Source organism: Polyergus mexicanus, unplaced genomic scaffold, assembly GCF_030449975.1.
Source record: "Polyergus mexicanus isolate NDT 795.1 unplaced genomic scaffold, iyPolMexi1.0 SCAF_8, whole genome shotgun sequence".
In the NCBI taxonomy this organism is placed as follows: domain Eukaryota; kingdom Metazoa; phylum Arthropoda; class Insecta; order Hymenoptera; family Formicidae; genus Polyergus; species Polyergus mexicanus.
The window spans coordinates 9,932,171-9,951,098 of NW_027223328.1; the positions used below are offsets into that span (position 1 = coordinate 9,932,171).

At 42.3% G+C, this 18,928-nt stretch overlaps 1 protein-coding gene across 3 annotated transcripts in view; it reads right to left on the reverse strand.

Annotated features, from left to right (window-relative positions):
* The window catches only part of LOC138935452 (uncharacterized), a 30,480-nt gene extending 12,898 nt beyond the window's left edge, over window positions 1-17,582 (reverse strand). Inside the window, exons 1-3 of one of the 3 annotated variants that reach the window (XM_070300032.1) lie at window positions 17,518-17,582; window positions 14,132-14,384; window positions 1,621-2,048 (exon numbers count right to left, since the gene is read on the reverse strand). In XM_070300032.1, the coding sequence (XP_070156133.1) occupies window positions 1,621-2,048; window positions 14,132-14,267 (564 nt within the window). In that variant the 5' untranslated portion in view covers window positions 14,268-14,384; window positions 17,518-17,582. Of the gene's footprint in view, window positions 1-1,620; window positions 2,049-14,131; window positions 15,355-17,517 lie in introns of those variants that run through there. The other 2 variants (XM_070300031.1, XR_011447246.1) reach the window with 2 other exon arrangements.
* Window positions 17,583-18,928: the final 1,346 nt, after the last annotated feature.

The window sequence follows — 18,928 nt, forward strand, 5'->3', positions numbered from 1 at the left end:
GTCTGAAAATCCTCCGTATATATATATTGTATATATCTTTCTCTCTGTTTCTCAAGCTAAGAATGCGCGAGGATATCGATCCGTCAAGATAATATCGTAGACACCGTTTCAACCATGCTGCGTTAATCTCGCAAATGATGACATTACATGCCTTCACTACATATACCAAACATCTCCCGGTTCATCTCTCTTATCCGCTCGTTCGTCAATACGCACACAATCGTTGCTTCCTTTCTTCCGACCGCAAACGAGAGAGGGGAACCGTCGTAAAATCCGGGAGAAGAACCATACCGGTCGGCGATACATATTTGATCGAACGACCGAGCCGCGGTCGTCGGAAGGAGGAAAGAGGGAGGGGCGGGTGGAGTTTTGATGAAGTGCCGGTGGCATGGGGCACGCACACACGGGGGGCAATACTAGACGTCTCGACGATGGTGAAGCCGATATTTATTGCACCCACGGGACATGCACACACGTACATATATATACATACATCGTCGGTATATACTTTGATATAACTAAATTCGCGTTTAAGCGCCCCGCCCATGCTACAATGATTTCTATCTTTCTTAAAGGAAAAAACACACCTTCTAGGTACGAATCCATCGCGATGAAATGCCTGAAAGTTTCGAGACGAAACGGGAAGCTCTGAATCATTCGCAACGCTATTAAAATCCTGGAATATCAGGAGGATCTGGATTCTTTCCGGTTCCTTCTCGGCCAAAATCGATTTTTCGCGCGACACATCGTGCGATGTCGTTGGGATAAATATGGACCGATCAGATGAGACAGTTATAGGAGAACTGTCCGTGAAGGTATTGAAATAATAAGAAACTTGGATGAGTTTTATATAAGGAAAATGTCAATTTTAATTATGTTGAGCTAAAGATATTTCGAGACCCGTCACGCTTGACAGAAAAATTCATGTGTGAATAAAAGATATTATGTGGAAATAAGAGAGACATATATACGTTTATAAAACTGGCGATAAAATTTGTAAATTAAACAATAGGAATTTAATAGTAGATTCGAGGGCGAGCAAAATTTTAAACTAAACACCCACCGGAGGACCTCTTGTTGCGCGTATTCGTTACGTTTTATAATACCCGCGACGCGAGGGTAGCTTTATGACGAATAAAAGCCTTCATGGGGAAGATGAAATTGCGACGCGTGGAGTGAAAAGTTACACGATGGCTCCCGTGCGTGCGCGAAAAACCGTGGGTGCCGTACAATTTTTATACGAGGCATTTTACACCTGCACTCCTCTCACCGTAAACTGCTTCTGTATTATGCCATCAGCGACGAATAGAATAAAAAACGTCGATGACAATGTCAGCATGTTCGAAGAATTACCGACGAACTGATGTAAAGTAAAACTGATATCGTAAAAACGCGCAAAATTTTATGTAAATGATTTGATAAATATTCCAATCCTTTTTCATATAAATATACAAAGTATTAATTCGATCAAATTGCGGAGAAAGAATGCAAACTATCTCAATCTATCTAAAACGTTATTGCGTACCGTACCGAGATCCGCAATCTGCATTCTTTTCCCGCGATTTAATCGTGATCGCGGATCTCGATGGGAAATAACGATCTCGCGTGTGTAAGACTGACCTTGGTCCTGCATGCGTGGAAGTCGCCGGCGATGTTCCTGAGATTGGCACCTACGCTCGTCCACGATTGCCTCTCGTTGAGGATCAGACAGCAGCAGGTGCTACCGTTGTTGCAGTTGCTCACCTCGCTCGAGCCTGTCTCCATGATGGAGCTCTCCGAGGCGAAGCGTCTTCGTGGCCGCGGCCTTGGGCTCGGCAGCGGCGCATCGCCGCCGTTGACGCATTCGGGAAACTGGAAAGTCGCGTCTCTCATCGGGCTGTTGGGGACGGAAACTGTCACCTGGGGCGACAGTGGTGGCAGCTGATCTACGGCCGACTGCACCAGATCCGGCAACGGCAGGTTCGACAGATCTTCGGCGCTGCCGGGCTGCAGCAAGATCACCAGAGGCTGCTGGGCCTCGGGACCGCCGGGTCGACGGGGTGCCCGATCTAAAAAAAAAAGCGCAAACGTCTTCTTTTAAGACTAGTTTTACAATAACTTAAATACAATACGTATAGACAAAAAGATGATCGCGAAAGAATTCGTCATCTCGACGTAATTGGAAATCGACTTGAAATTCTCTCGTCGCGAATGCGAGTTTAACGAGCACTCGCGTGACATGTAAATTAATAATGAGATTGCGTTTTACAACTCCCCGTGCGCATCAACGAATGTAATAACACCGGGTACTTGTGTCGCCACGCTCATATAACGACAATTGATTACACGCAAATTACGTCACACAATAGTAGTGACTTTCCATTCCGGTGACGGGAGCATGCTGAGACAGTTACTTCGCTTATAAGGTTTTAATACCACAAAGTGCTCGCTGCGAGGTAAACATGCAGTCCGTGTATGGCGAGAACGACATTGTTGGGTAATGATAGCTTTAAAATTTCTAACGGGTGATTCTCGCGACAACCTTCTCCTCGCAATTTCGACATTTGTTGTATGTCACGAGAGAGAATCTTCTGAATCGCATATATATATATAATTTTATATCTAGATAAAAATATATTGTAAGGAATATGATATATATATTTAATCGTGCTCTCTCTAATCTGATACAAGCGATTGTACATGTCGAGGCTCAATTTCCTTGGTACGAAAGATACTTTTAAATTCGCGAGAACATCTCTTCATGATTCAACAAACGTCAACAATATCGTAGCGAGAGGCATCAGATGGATTCAACTCCGCGAGCTCGAACAAACATATATCACTATCTATGCTTGGAAAACGTGCGTTATCGTGTCTCGCGGCAGACTGCCTGTCTCGTGTCTGGATATGTACGCGCGCCTTTTTTTATCTCGTCTCTACGATTTCGTAGAACAGTCCTCATCGATAAAGTCTCGACTCGCCGCCACTTCTTCTGCTACCAAGAGTGACACACGCTTTCCTCCGCGTACTTATGTCGTCGCTTATTTGCCCGTCGAGATAATATTCTTCTCTTTACTATCGCGTCATCTCGACTAACGTAGTTTTATTTATTAGATAACTACGTCGTTTTCTCGAGTTCGAGAACAAGAGGATTCTAATATTCTTTAATATCACACAGATAGCTGATTATAAATAAATATTTCTTCATCTCGTGTAATCAATATCAGATACGATTGCATGTCAGATATATCAACGCACGCGAACCGATGACGTTATTCCTTCCCTATAGATAACGGAGCATCGGAGAAGACACTTGTCGCGCGTTACGAAACAGAATCGCGCGATATTATCACGCTACTCTGTTCTCGCGGTGCAACCTTGAGAGCCCATCATACGAATCCGTAGTGAAAGCAGCGTCTACTACGCGTTGCTTACCGTATTGTAAGGTTCTAGAAACATTTAGACACGGCCACTTTTCATTACGCGCGATGGATGGATGCACGAATACGTGGTCGAAGATTTCCATGCGTGACAAAATAACAATTCTACGGTGCCTCCCGGTCGCCCATTGTCTCATGGACTCTGCGCATCCCTCTCTTTTCTCTCCCTCTCTCCCTCTAGTCTTTTCTCGCAAGTAACCGCGCACATGGTTGCATCCTTGACATTTCGAGTAGAGGCCCCGAGGCTCTTTCACTTGTGCAACGGCACACACATCGTCGTCAGCTACACTCGATTAAAGTCTCCGCCACTCGCCGGAGTCGCGGAATCTTCAATAGCTTGTCGAGCGCGCTGCAGCATCCGCGACAGAAAGAGAGAGAGAGAGAGAGAGAGAGAGAGAGAGAGAGAGAGAGAGAGAGAAAGAGGAGATACAGCCGGCCGCACTTTTCGTCGCTTGCAAAACATACGTGGCATCGACGCCCCGTTGCTTTCTACTTGCTTTTCCAACCAAATGTCACTCGACGTGGACCGCGTGAGAATGCACGCGCTGGAACCTTTGCACAGAGATTTATAATAATCGAACTCGATGTTTATTATTACGACTTGATGTATAGCTTCTGATGGAGAGATTGGCAATAGTTATTTGTAATTCAGCTGCGAGACTTTATATCTCTTTGGAAATTGATTTCTAATTTATTTAATCGGCTAACACGCAAACGTCAAAAGTTATAAATCTATGAGGAACGATAGGGCGTACAAATAGATTTCGTAAAAAAGTGTAAAAGAATTAATCGAAAACGATATCGCTAATCGAGGTGTGCCACATTTTTATCAAAGATAAATTATCTTTCTAGGAATACATGAAATTTTCAATTATAATTCATCAAATGTATTATAACGATAATGCAACAAAATAAATTATTCTAAAACAATTGGACGACATACTGATCTAGATAGTAAGATAGTTTATAGGAATAATATAATTAAATGAATTATTTTTTCAAAACGAGACAATGTGTCTCTTAGAATTTCATAAAATATATCACACGCAACAAACCTTGAGAGCGAATCGATTCACTACACATTTCTGGCTGATAGCATCGTTATCAAAGAAAAGCTTGACAAAGTATTTTCACTTTACGAAAAACCCATAATGATTTCGCGCGTGCTTTTCGTTTGTCACCTTTGTTCAACGGCGTATACCGAAAAGCTCGTCGTAGCAAATCGCTGAAAAGGGAATAAAGTTCCAGCGCTGGTGCGCGCGACGCATAAAAGGCGAAGGTTGCCCCGTGAGCAAAAAGTGCAGCGCGCACGTGGCCAACACCCGCATGCACTCTTCATAGTTTCATGTGTGCACTTTGGCGTGTATATCTGGTTCGAGCTATGTGCACACTCCAAGGATAGAGACGTTGACTGACAAAGAAAGAGAGAGGGAGAGAGAGAAAGAAACAGAAAATAGAAAGAAAAGCGGCATATACCTACATACATACCATATATGTACGTATATATACGAACGAGAACAAGAGAGAGGGAAACGCAGATAAATGCAATAGGACGGAACGAGAAAGAGAGAGAGAGAGAGAAAAAGACGAAGACAGTAGCATACGCGAGCACACGTGAGTCACATGGAGCGCCCTTTGTACATAAGTGCAACGCAACTTGTTACAGTGTATGCATGTAACGGCGCGAGCCAGTTTCGACTGTGTAGGTGTATGTACGCGAGCGTGCACGCGCGCAGTGAACGCACAAAGAACCTCTCTCAAGGCCGCCGGAGCTGCACAGCATTGCGTATATACGTACACGAAATGCGTAAAATACACTGCGGCCGCTGCACCGTACGCTTCTCTACGCGTGCGCTCCTTCTCGCGCGTATGCGTGCGATTGTCGCAATCGAGTGCTATTTTTTATCGCGCTACTCTTTTACATACTTTTCCGGAACAATGAAGCAGCGAGAGCGACAGATGCGAGAGCACGTGGTTATAACTACGTCGTTTCGCAAACTTATCGTGGATCGATCGTGATTCCTAGCCAATTATTCATTGATGTTCTCTTAAGCGCGCCATTTTATCAATCATTTTATCAAGAATTGCGCTCAGTTGCTATTTAAGAATTAATCTTGTGTAATCAAATTTAATTTCACGAGATTATAAATTTCATTATTAAATTATACAATGGCTGTAGCGTAACAAAAAAAAAAAAAAAAAAAAAAAAATGAATATTGAAATAGCGAAAGACTAACAATAAACTGAAATATTTTCATTCACTTGGCAAAGTATACGATACGATTAATCGTCCATAAATATAGATATCCTTAAATATCATTCGATAGAATTACAATTGAATGAAATTAGAAGCGTAAATTCACACTCTTACTACGTAAACAGAAATGATAACTCGCAAGGTAAATGCTTCAAACAAAAGCCCCGGATTCACTATGTATTCGGTTCATGTTTAACTTGCGATGTTGAATATATTACACGTTTCGAGAAGGATTATACAGAAAGCGCGCGTACACCGGTCGAAAGGTTACACATAACGCGATGCATCGTCGATCGATTGCGGGGCGAACAGAAAGGTCGATCTGTCGTATTCGCGGCGCACATTGCGTTTAGTAATAACTGATTAATAAGAGGCGTCATTATCCATCGGCGATTTTAGTCGACAATATTACCAGGCGCGTTATCCCGCGTGGTATCGCGCAATCGAAATGTTAAATGACAAAAGAAAAAAGGAAGAAAATACGTATCGCAATAATGTTGCGTCAATCGCGCGCGCGATTACAACGCGAACGATATTAGGCATTTCCAATAACTATTTGTCTTGCCTAATGCGTGATTGACTTGGGATTAAATTATTCCTTTGACAATTGTGCAATATTTCAAAATTCAATATTTATAAAATTGATATCATGAAAATATGTCGGAAATGGATTAAAATAAGTTGTGAGTTTAGCGTAACAAATTTTTTTTTTTTTTATCTTTGAGAAAATATAGAACTGATGTATTGGAGTTTTTCTTAACGTCGTTCAGCCTGATATTTATTTGTGACCGTTCGCGTTCGCTCGTTCGCTCCGGACGCAGCGTCCTTACGCAGCGAGCGCAATTTCGATCCGGTGCAACAATCACGATTATTAGCCGCTACACGGTCGTCCCCGGCCACCGTCATTATTTCGCCAATACTCGGTAATAATAATCGGACGAGTTTTGTAGCGGGCAAACGCGCGCGCGAGAGAGCGGAAATCGATTCCGCGAAGGGCGATTCGCCGAAGAGGCAGCGATCTGCGATGCGAAGGCGCAGCCCCGGCTTCTCGAAACGCGCTCCGGGACACGTGCGGCGCAGGATGCGTTTTGTGAATCGCGAAAATTAAATAAAGTATCCTTCTTCCATTCTACGGGCCCGTTGCACTTCCTCGCGATTGTCTCATTCTTTTATCGCCCGTTCGTTTCGCGTGTTCCCTCCGTCACGGTTTCCTCCCTCGTCTCCCTTCCCCATCGTGCCGTTCTCCTCGTCGTCTCTGAATTTGCGAGGCTTGATTCGAGTTCATCACTCATGTATAAAGGTAAAAGATAAAGCGATAAAAGAGAGTACTATTTATTCTGCTCGTGCTTCTTATAAAATGTCACTTGTCAGTTTCCTATTTTTTTCGCCTCGTCGCGTTTCCCTCGATTCCTTTTCGCACACTCGTAACGACAAATTAAAACTTCTTATATTTCTTGTCATTAAATAATTTGTAATTCGAATGATAATATGTAATTTAAATTTTTCAATAAATTATATATTTCTTACATATATGACATTAAGAATTATTTTACCGCGAATAAAATCGGAATCAATTCGAATATCCGTGAGTGTTTATCGTCGCATCTTCTTCAGCGCGTAAATGAACGCTTATTTTCGACTGTCGAAAAATGTGTTTCGCGAAGCACAGAGTGCGAAGATCGCGTAAGGGCGAGCCGAGCGCATTAATCAGCGTGGTATTCGGGTGTCTTCAGATAGAGGACTGAACCTTTGGTTGGCTATATTTCATCAAAATACGTAGAAGATAACGTCAACGAACGTTGCGCATCCACAACCTCAAGTTATTTTTAAAAATCGCCAACAACTTTAATTAGTGTACGGGAGGAGGGAGTCTCTCTCATCGTGACTCGCGTACGTGTCTCAAGTTACTTTAACAAGTAACCGAGTTGTGACGCGATGGAGATAGCGAGGAACGAAAGCAACAATTTGAAAGGATTAAGGGCGTGTAAAGAAATAGGGGGGGGGGGGGGGAAGAAAAAACAATTGGTTCGGCGGCGCGCATCGAAGAATCGCAAGGACTGAATGCATACGTACTTGACTTTCACGCTCGATGAAATTTCGATGACAGACCGCGATAAATATATAATACGAGTCGGCGCGCAATCTCGGCGGTGCAGAAGAAAAAGGTTCGCGTAGATAAGATCTGCCGAATTTCATGAGCCGGTGAATACGCGTGCCCCTATCTCTGATCCGGTCTACCGTAAACGCGCGGCTTCAAGAGACCGTAAAAATATTTTACACTGCGCGGTGAAGAGAGCGAATATTATCTCGTCGATGAATTATTAATGTCGATGCAGGTAGTTAGTACTATTACACCAAAATTAACGAAGAGCCCTGTTGACTGCTTCAATCAGCGCTGGGGAATTAACAAACCGGAAAGATGCGCGTCCGTCGAAGATAAATATTCATTTGCCGGAATATGAGCAACGGCCTCATTTACGAGCGTTGATTACAAAATGATTCATAAACGATCTAAAAAGGCGAGTGAAAAACGAGTTACTTGTACGTTATATTAGAATCATTCGGACGTTAAACGGAAAATTTGTTAAGAAACATCTTTCTATTTTTACATTTACTTTCCTGAATTAATATATGATTATACATTTCTAATGCGTCGCTATTACGGATATCGTAACGCGTGGATTATTCACCTTTAACTATCTTTATGTAATTGTAATAACAGATGTAAAACCTCGTTATAAAATCGCATAAAACGGACGCACGGTTAATAATTAGAAACTGAAAAAAGTGCGATCTAGAATCTAGACTGATTTCTTGCTACTATTCCATTACTTTGAACCGCATTATTACGTTCTGTATTTCAATGATTCTTCTTTTATCTCGATCAGCGACGCTTGCATAACGACCAACGACCGCATCGACAATTAATTAAACGTCCACTTTTGTCCGTGATCCGGAAACCGCTAGAACACGCGTTTATTATCGTTTGCTTTTCGCGCGTATGCTGATTTATCGACGTTTAACGAGGCGTCCCCGAGAGAAAAACTACGGAGAAACGGAGAGCAGGAGAGAGAGAGAGAGAGAGAGAGAGAGAGAGAGAGAGAGAAATTCGATAAGCTCGACGGGCGAATAGATAAAAAGAAGCGACGTCGTGCCCTCGAGTGTGTCTGCCTTGCGACGAGATAAAGCGCGGTTTACACACTTCCGACAATAACGGATCACCGATTCGTGAGAAAGAAAGAGAGAGAGAGAGAGAGAGAGAGAGAGAGAGAGAGAGAGAGAGAGAAACGGGGAAGAGAATCGGAGGATCTCCGTCCGAGTGAGGGACGCGATGAATTTTTGAAGAATTCTGTCAATAGCAGTCGCTCTCGCCGAGTATATATGAATGACGGGAAGCGATGGAGAGACCCGACAATCTACAATGACGAATTCCTTTCAATATTTCATGAGGTCTATAGACTCTCCAGTCACTGTTCTCTCATCCCGACGAGCATCGATCGCCCGTCTGCCGCTACTCTAAACTCTAAGTGGGATATCCTTCGATAAAACAAGCGAGTCATAGTCGTCGTGGTTTTCACGCTCGATTTGTCGATGACGAAAAAACATTAATGTAATTATCGATTTCTAATTATATATTTAAATTAAATCTAAATTAATTATTCGAGAAATGTCGTTTCAAGTGTGATTTTAGCGCACGGATGGGCATCCGGTCCAAAGTTGTGAAAGAGCAGCTGCTACGACAAGAGGATTTACTAGAGAGAGAGAGTAACGTAATATCAAGTTCAGTGTCAAGTGCGTATCGCATTACACGAGCGTCATCCGATCTTTCTCGTACCGAGAAATCAAACTCCTCCGATTAGAGCGTGCGATCCCGATCGCATTTGATTCGACTCTTATCAAGCCTCGTTTGTGGGAAAGAGGCGCAAGGAGGAGACAATGCGAGAGATACGTCGAATCACACGCCACGTTTTTAACCCGCAGCGTCGCGTTTCGGGAATTTCTTTGAAAATCGATTTCGCGCGAATAATAAATGTATACTGTGTACATGCATATTCGAGTACTTCGCGTTAACGAGTTGACGTTCACTCGAGCGTGATAAATTCCAGGTAAACGATTCATCGGAATGAGCGACGTTCGGATTGATTGTATCTTTCTCTTAAAAAGGCAACCAAGGACGTGGCAATCTTAAAATATATTCGGTAATCGCGACGATCATCGCACTTTCGCGATGCGTTTGCCGCTCACGCGCGACGACACGAGGGGGAAAGTTTTCTGCAAATGTGTTACGAGAGAAGAGCGCCTTTTGCGCGCGCGGGGGACTGCCAACAGCTGTTCCTATAAATAACAGCCCCTGATTTGATGCAACCGCGCGAGTGCTCGCGGCGGCAATTCTGCATCTTCTCTCGCGAAAGCGCCGCAACTATGGTTATTGACCCTCGTGTGCGCGGGCCCGAGAAGCACTATTTCCGTTCGTGAAATAATGGGCCGCGAGCATCGTAACGTGTGATTTAAACGCGCGCAAGGATGAATCCCGAGGTTCAATGCGTCGACTACGTAATCCAATATAAATGCAAGACACATTGTGTCAAATTGTTCTTTATACGTGTTTAGATATACTTGAAGAGCATGCTATTTTTTTTTTTTTTTTTTTTTTTTTTTATATATTTTGGCTATACTATGTTTGTCTCTTCTAAAGATTTTATATTTTATGAATTTCGTCACTTTCGATCTTTGAGAATGTAAAAAAACGAGATGTATATACATATAATACAATATATACATATATATTCTGTCCCGGTATTTTTTCAATAATTATTTCGAAATGATTGATGGATTAATTATATATTGACAGATTAATTATAGATAATTATATTTTGTTGTAGAGATTGAGAGAATAAATCCTGTCTGATAAATAGAGTAAATCGGAGATAAACTTTTGATATTCGTAAATCAAATGACAACGTTTTTGAATTTTCACGATTTTATCGGTAAATGGAAATAACGCGCTTGGCAAAATCAGAGTAGCGTGTGTTCGCATTAAAACGATGCATTACGATTGAAGATTTGATTATTGTCCGTGGGACATAATTACGTTCTACCTGACGTACAGCTTTATTCGCACAGCGAGCAAAATGCAATAAAATATATTATATAATGAAGCGGGGGATTTATTCGCGGATTACATTATCCATCACGGTCGCGAAAGATCAAATCTCCATAAATTATTCGTTGTACAAACGATATTTATTAACGACGCGATTCGAATAGCCGCCAAGTGTAATGTGCGGTAAGCGCACTCGTAATATCTCTACCTCATTCTCTCAATATATTTTTAATGCACCGAAACGATATATATTATCACGTAACGTATATAGTCTAGACAGAAATTTTTTCAATCACGATTATCAAACTGCAATTAAATGAAGCAAGCAAATTTTGTTACGTTTGTCGTCCGTCATCCGTCGATAAATTTTTTCAATCACGATGCTGCTTGATTTAGAAGCTTCCAATGTTAGAGATTTATCATTTTTAGCAAGCCGATCGGTCGGCAGCAATCTTCTACACATACACTGATCGATGTACATTATAATAATATTTTTATTCGGGAATAAAAAATCGCGCGACTTTAACGAGAATCGAGCGTCAATTCTTTTGCGGATTTTCTACTTAATTTAACAGAGCGGCGAGGCGCAAAGAGAGAAAAAAAACGAAACAGAGGAAGAGAGAGAGAGAGAGAGAGAGAGAGAGAGAGAGAGAGAGAGAGAGAGAGAGAGAGAGAGAGAGAGCAATCGATGATGTCACGCACTTGCGATTGATAGCCGCAATCTTTTTATGAGATGCGCCGGCACGATCGACATCCGAGATTCGGGTTTCGTCGCAGCATCGGCTGCGCGTTTTATAGCGCGTTTTAGTGCGTGTGCTGCGACTGACCAGCGATCTTTCTCTTTCTTTTTCCTTCTCTCGTATCTCCCTCGCATCACCGATCCTCCTCGCTCTTCTGGCCTCCTCTCTTTCCTTCGTAAAGGAGGCACGACTAGCGGGGCAGGGTCATGGCCGGACATCGTCTGCCATACTCTCTTTCTCTCTTTCTGTTTCACACTCGCGATGCTCTACACCCACATTACATCTGTTCTATTCGCGTGTAGTCCCCCCTCTCGTACTGCACTCTCGTAAAGCTGAATTTTATCGTGCGCCGAATATGAACCATCGCGATTTCGCGAGTGGATGCCTCCTCGTATCATCAAATAGATCTGTAAGCGATTTTTCGATACGAAATTTGCAATTGCAGGTATGGGACATATTTATGAGCTAAGTGTATTGCAGTATCTATTTCTATAGAAGTTATTTGATCAGCACACTCTCTCTTTTCAATCAAAAATAATGAAACATTGAAACGTCAAAAAAAAAAAAAAAATGATTTATATTGACATAACAAGAATTAAATATCATAATAGACACATATAGATTTTCGTTAATACAAAAGAATGATCTTTTTATTGAACTGTTATATTTTATGTTAAAAAATATCACAAACTTTCATTATATCACAAAATACAATTTATATGAACACAGAAATATAAAAGTAAAATATAAAAGTGAAATATAAAAGCAAAATTATGATATTGCTGTGAGAATAATATTGCTATATCCGCAACATGATGTAACATGCGTGAAAAAAAAATAATACCAGGATATTACTATCGCGAGGATAATGCTCGAAGCTATCCTGTAATTTTTATCTAGAGTGACGTCAAAGACGTACGCCCGAGGCATCGCACAAAGTTGAAAGTCAAGGTGTCTAGAGATCTCGCTACCTGGAATGGACCGAACAAAATATTTCGACCGTGATTCACGACAAGGACAATGACCCGGGTCAATGTAATTTTCGTCAATGTGGTGCAACACATGGCGAAAAACACGAAGTTTCTCGAAAACACAGAACAGATAGAAGAAAAGATGGTTTCATATTCTCAGTGAGTATATAATTGTATAACGCTTTCTCTTGACACATTTTAAATTTTATTTATCTATGAGACGAAAAATATACGTAATTTTAATATCGCCTCTTCAATCGATCATTTTTAACATAAATTTCACGAGAACGCAAGTCCTTACGATGTACAAATATATTTTTAACAAATATTATATTTTTCGAAACAACCTCTCTATGAATTATTCTCAACGCGTAAGAAATTAATCACGCTGGGCGTAGAAATTAAAATGTCACACGTGTGGGTCCCTCCCATATTTCTTGCGCTGCTCCGAATTGTTCCGCCACAACCACGTGTTGCACTCCAGAATTCTGTCCGAGATGTTATCGACCGTTCTCGCTGCGCTATTCTCGTTCTGATAACTTTGGCAATTTAATAGCCTTGGTACTCGGATAATTTTAATGTTTTAGATAACATCATAACAACCAGTAGCTTTAACGAAATTGGTAGCTTTAGCGAAACTGGTAAGTTCGCGTTACTTACGAAATCGTCATGAAAGAAATCAAGGGATTGTTTTGTTTTTTACAATTTAGATATTTATTGAACAATCGTAATTGTGACATTTTTACAAAAAAAAAAAAAAAAAAAGGTATATTTCTTATATCTTATTTCTTACGTTGCTACATCTTACTTCGCTTATTAATTTATAATCTACAAGAATACAATTATTATAAACGAGAATGGCACACGCTTTATTTCCATAACAATTGCGTCACGCAATCGATAGATACGTCAAGGGATACAAGGGATTCGCATCGATAATTTCTAGTTTTATGATAATCGCTCTCAAAAATATCAGGAAATGGCAAATTCTCTTTCGTGTCATTGCTCTCGATTTCCATCATGCTTTTTCAACTAGCAGAAAGAAATAAATTTTGTCCTATATCTATATACTATCCGCAACGAGCTATCACAAACACAAACTATATTTTTATAATTTTCATATACAATTTTGTAATTTTTTTTTCAATTTTGTAATTTTTTAATCAAAATTATCTTGGTCTAATTTTTAATCTTAATTATCCAAAAACATTATTATTTTATGTATAATAAATTTAATAAAATCGCATCAATCTTACTCTCTCTCCCTCTCTCTCTCTCTCTCTTTCTCTTTATTTACATACAGTATCATTAATAAATTTACGGATATACGCATTTCCTATAATGCCTCGACATGTGATAGAATTTATGCGTTAAAGCATTAATAATCAGATGTATACATACGACAGCCAATCAATTATCAACAATCACTTCGCTACTAACCTCGGAGTCGAGTTGTCCGCAGTTTCAAGCACACGACAAGTCGACTGTCGGTTATTCTCTCTTTTTTTTTCTTTCTCAGTATTTTCCTCTCACATTTCGTCTGACTCAAATCGCTCATCGTGAAAATTTGCGATACGGGTATATCCCGAGGTAGAACGAGACGCTCAAGTGCATAAATCTTAGAAATTCGTACAACTCACGATTTCGCGACGGATGGTGGGCGTTCCTGCTCCGGAGGGCATTGTGCAGAGTTACGTATAGCTGCAGCATCAGCTGCTCCTCCGCTCGCGTCCCCTCATCGTTGTCATCGCCGGGCAAGAAGAATGGTATCGCCATGGTTAAGGTGCTTTCTTTGCTTTCTCTTTTCTCTTCCTCGATCGTAGGCGCAGGTAAACGCACCCCGAGTTGTCGTTGAAAGCCCGCGTGTCCCCTGCTTCGCCTTGCAACGGCGCACTGCAACGAAAGCAAGCAATGTTCGTGGTTGAGATCACTGTACACTCTCCTCGCGCACCTCGATCGCGTTTAGAGTCTCGAACGATATCTATCTATATATAGTTCTCACACCGAATCGCGCGGCGCGTTTTAGAACGCGTATTAGATGCCGCACGTGTCCGTTCAGTTCACCGGCGCACGCACGCATTCAACGTTCATCGTAGTGGATCGCACGTGGTGCGCGCACGCAGTAGCCCCCAGTGTTTATACGGTATGCGTTGAGACCGGGAGAAAGAGTCGTTATTCTATTCTATTTTTCTCGCGCGACCGATAATCGGAGCAATCTCCTTTCGTTCGAGGAAACTACCTACGCGTTGTCTGCGCGTCTCGAGAGTACCGATCACTTTCGCGCCCTCGCGCTCTTGGTCACTCGATGAGAATATCGCGAGATACGAAACTGTCTCCCTTCCCGCGGAACTTTGCAAAGAGCGCGTGTCGCGCGAGTCCTCACCTCGAAGAAAGTCAAAAGCGGACGCTCTCTTGTCGCAGCACGGAGCGTTCAATGTCCTCTCCCCACAGTTGTCCGATAGCCGCACCAGTTGATTTCACGTCTCACTCGCAAGAGTATAACACATAGACAGAGAGGAGGGTCGACCGTGGTCGCGCGAGCCGTCACGTGAGCTCGAAGACGCGTGCGAAATTGACACGAGATGGAATCTTTCCGATATCGGCGACAACGAGCGACGATAACACCGGGTGACGGGTCAGCGACATGCGAACTCCGTGGTCCTCTTTGGCGCGATATATCACACGCGTGTAAAAAAAAATCGGGGCGCGCCGAAAACAAGAGTACGACGAGAGAGACGAAGGCGGTATAATAAACTACTATACGAGCGACACGAGATCTCGACTGAGCTCAGAGTAACGAGAAACACGTCTGTACTCTTCGAGGTCTGGCGTGGTAATGATTCTGTGCTTTCGCAGTCACTCGGTCCGCACGTTCTGCCTCGCGGCAGCACAACCGGCTCTTCCCTTCCTCCGCTCCGCTCGCGCGGTCGATTGGTCGAACGGTGGGGACACGTGCGCGCGCAACTCTCGTGGCGAGAAATAAAGCGGCTTGGGTGAGGGTAGTCGATTTACTCCGGGGTGGGGGGTGGGGTGTGTATGCGCCGCGCGCGCGGGCAGCGTGACAATACATTGTCTGCTCCTCGGACATCGCGAGAGAGCGAGCTCCGTTTCGAACGCCAATATTTACTGCAATCATGCGTTTCCAGTCACCGGATACACCACGAGTCCAGTCTACTCGACGTGAATAATATATTTTTCAAACATTCGTTATATAAGGGAGATCGATGCGATTGATAACATTTTGGACGAAATTAAAATTATATACATATATAAACGATAAAACAAAACAAAAAAATTATTCAAACCCGAGACGTAAAATTACTACTTCTTATCGAAATTAGATAGATGTAAATAATTTTCTTTCTATAAGATATATCGCGTACATTCTTCTTAAATCGAGATATTTGGCATTACGTGCCTTATGGCATTTGATAGACGAGGGCGACTCGTCCCGCGCTTGGAAGACGCAAGTGCATTTTTGCGCCGCGCGCGACGCAATCTTGGATAGAGCGTGTAGCAATGAGATCTCGACGAGGGAGAGAGTGAGAGGCCACGCACACTACCGGGGCCGTAAAGGCGCGTATGACACTCAACCGCAACTGCGCAGTTTATGCGATCAAGTGCGACCTTTGGACGGGGGTGGGATTTGCGACCGCTAATCAAAATCGCTTACGTTATAAAAAAAAGGGGAGGGGGGGGGGGAAAGAATTACACTCTCGGAGAAGCTGAAAAAGTTAAAAACGTAATTTTCATTCGTTTTTATTAGATTTTACTGGAATCTTAATATCGAGATATTATTTTTTCTTAAGAAATGAGTAGTTTCGATTCGTGATGAAATAGAGACGTGAATCATCGATATTAATGACAAATATTATTGCGACAATATCGTCGATAATAAAGTGAAACTGTCTCCGTTTATACTCTCTCCGACGATTATAATAGACGCTCGGGTGATAACGAGCATCGTGTCAAATTAACTCGAATCGTTGGAATGATTACATGCGGAGTTAATGAGCTCGTACTTATAATTAATTAGGAACGGATGAGCGAAACGGACATGAGCGAGACTCGCGCTTAATTTCCCGATAATTTGTGACGACGCAAACGATATTCACGACGATATATATATATATATATATCTCGCAAAGCGTTAAATTTTTTTTTTGTACAGCCAATGAATGGATGAACAGAGAGAAACAAAAACGCACAATATGCTCCTATTGCGCGCGCTGATTCACGATGCGGCGGTCAGGCACATACGTACACATACACGAGAGCATACACACACAGTAAGCTACAGAGTGCGACTATATAAATAAATATGAGCATATTGCTTTGCGCGCGCACTTGCACAATCTGCGTGAAAAACGGGATCCCGCATTCAACGCGAATCACGAAAGAAAATCGTACCATTAATATTATTCTCTTTGTTGTACACACAAATTACGTAATATTCGCCGAATTTTATAAATTATATATATACTGTGCGATGAAACGCACTACAGAAACGAAAGCATATCCATATCCGTATTGAAAGCGTATTGCATGTATCCTTCGAAAAATTCTTATCGATATTTACAGATCTGATTTTAGCACTTGTAATACGCAGCACCGCGTGTTTAATTCGGAGAGAAGACTGGCGTACAATTCAAATCGCGGAAGAAACGAGTGCACTTCACCCCTACGAATTTCCACTCACTGAATTGCATAACGTAAGCACAAGAGACGTGCATTCACGCTCGCGTTAAACAGTCTCGAGAGCGTAAACGTGCCCGCCACTTGAATCGATGAACGATCGAGGTCTCTTCGCGGTATGTATATATGTGTTTCTGTGTATGTATGTATGTATGTGTATGTGTATGTGTGTGTGTGTGTGTGTGTGTACACACAAGCAAGAGAAGGAAGAGAGAGAGAGAGAGAGAGAGACGCGCAGGGAGAGATATTGTCATTGGATATCAGATGCGGGAGTTAAAGGCCAGGTGAATCTCTGCGCGTCGGGGATGACGTTACAGAGAGATGACATTACCACTATAGATCGTGGAAATCGGAGTCGATGTGCGCGCTGAGATGTGCGCGCGCGCCCGTAGGCCGTTCAACGTCGGAATGGCATGTCGGGCATCGATGGATCGATGCTTATATCAGCCGCGGCGCGATATGACAAGCGAGTCAAGTGCACCGCCGGTGATAATTTTGCGCGCGCGATTTTCGACGGATTGTCCTCTCGGGGCTCTCGACCGATGGATCGATACGCGCGCCGTACGCTTATCGCGTGTCTAACGGAAATCACTTCTACGAAACCGATTGTCTCAACGTACGGGAAAGTAAAAAGGAGACGACATCGGTAACGAGCGAATTGTTTGTGCCATCATTATAAGACAAGTCGATTCTCTTGGCGCAAGATTAAACTTTGTCGCGAGAGAGAACTTTGAAGAGTATTTTCTGACACTTTTTAAGTGTGAAAAAGTAGACTTTATTTAAGCCGCGAGAAGAGATGAGAAAGGCGCGATTGGGAATTACGAAATATTGTATAATATATCTTGACAGATTAGATTAAAATCGCTAGGTAGACGTAGAAAATATAGAAACGATTACGTTATTGCTGCAAACAAATAATTGGATGAAAAAAGATTAAATAATTACGAACTGCAGTAAACAATCAGAAAACTTTAAATCGTTTAATTTTATCCCTAATCTTCATTTTCTTCAATATACATATACGTTCCGACAAGATGCGTCTTATCAAGCTTTTGATAAGCGGTTTCAATCGATATCCGAGCAAAATGGCCCTTCGATAGATAATTCAGAGATAGTACGATTATATACACATGAAATCATAACGGCGAAATTTTTGATTAAATTTTTCTTACGCATCACGCTTTCTTATCGATAAATTTCCGGCAAATAAATTTTATTGGGAATTGTACCCATTTGACGCGATTATAACGATTGTAATAAATAAATAACTTCCCCCCCCCCCCTCAAACGTTATACAATTTTCCATCATGCAAAAACGATCCTTCAGGATTCTCGAATCGACGATCGGAATCAATGTCGCAGGTGCTTCTCGTTGCTGTCAATGATCAAGATTAACGATCCGCGAGTTTAGAGTCATAAAAAAACGCTTCGGTAAAAACAATCATATTCCTCTCTCTCTCTCTCTCTATTTCTTTCTCCTATCTCTTCCACAATTCTGTCGTTTATCGTTTTATTTCGACAGAAAGAACATCGCGCAACGCAACGCCAGCTGTATCGTCGGTTATACCGTCCCCGACGGCCGAGATTTAAAACCGGTAGCACCGTAGGATCGGGCTGTATATTTTTAGAACGCCGCGGTCGCGTGGGCGGACGCTGGTCATCGGTCCAAGAATCTCCGGCTACTTTATTTCTTCAGCGCGTGTAGCTTGATCGCGATGATCCCGTCGAACCGATCGGCGTAT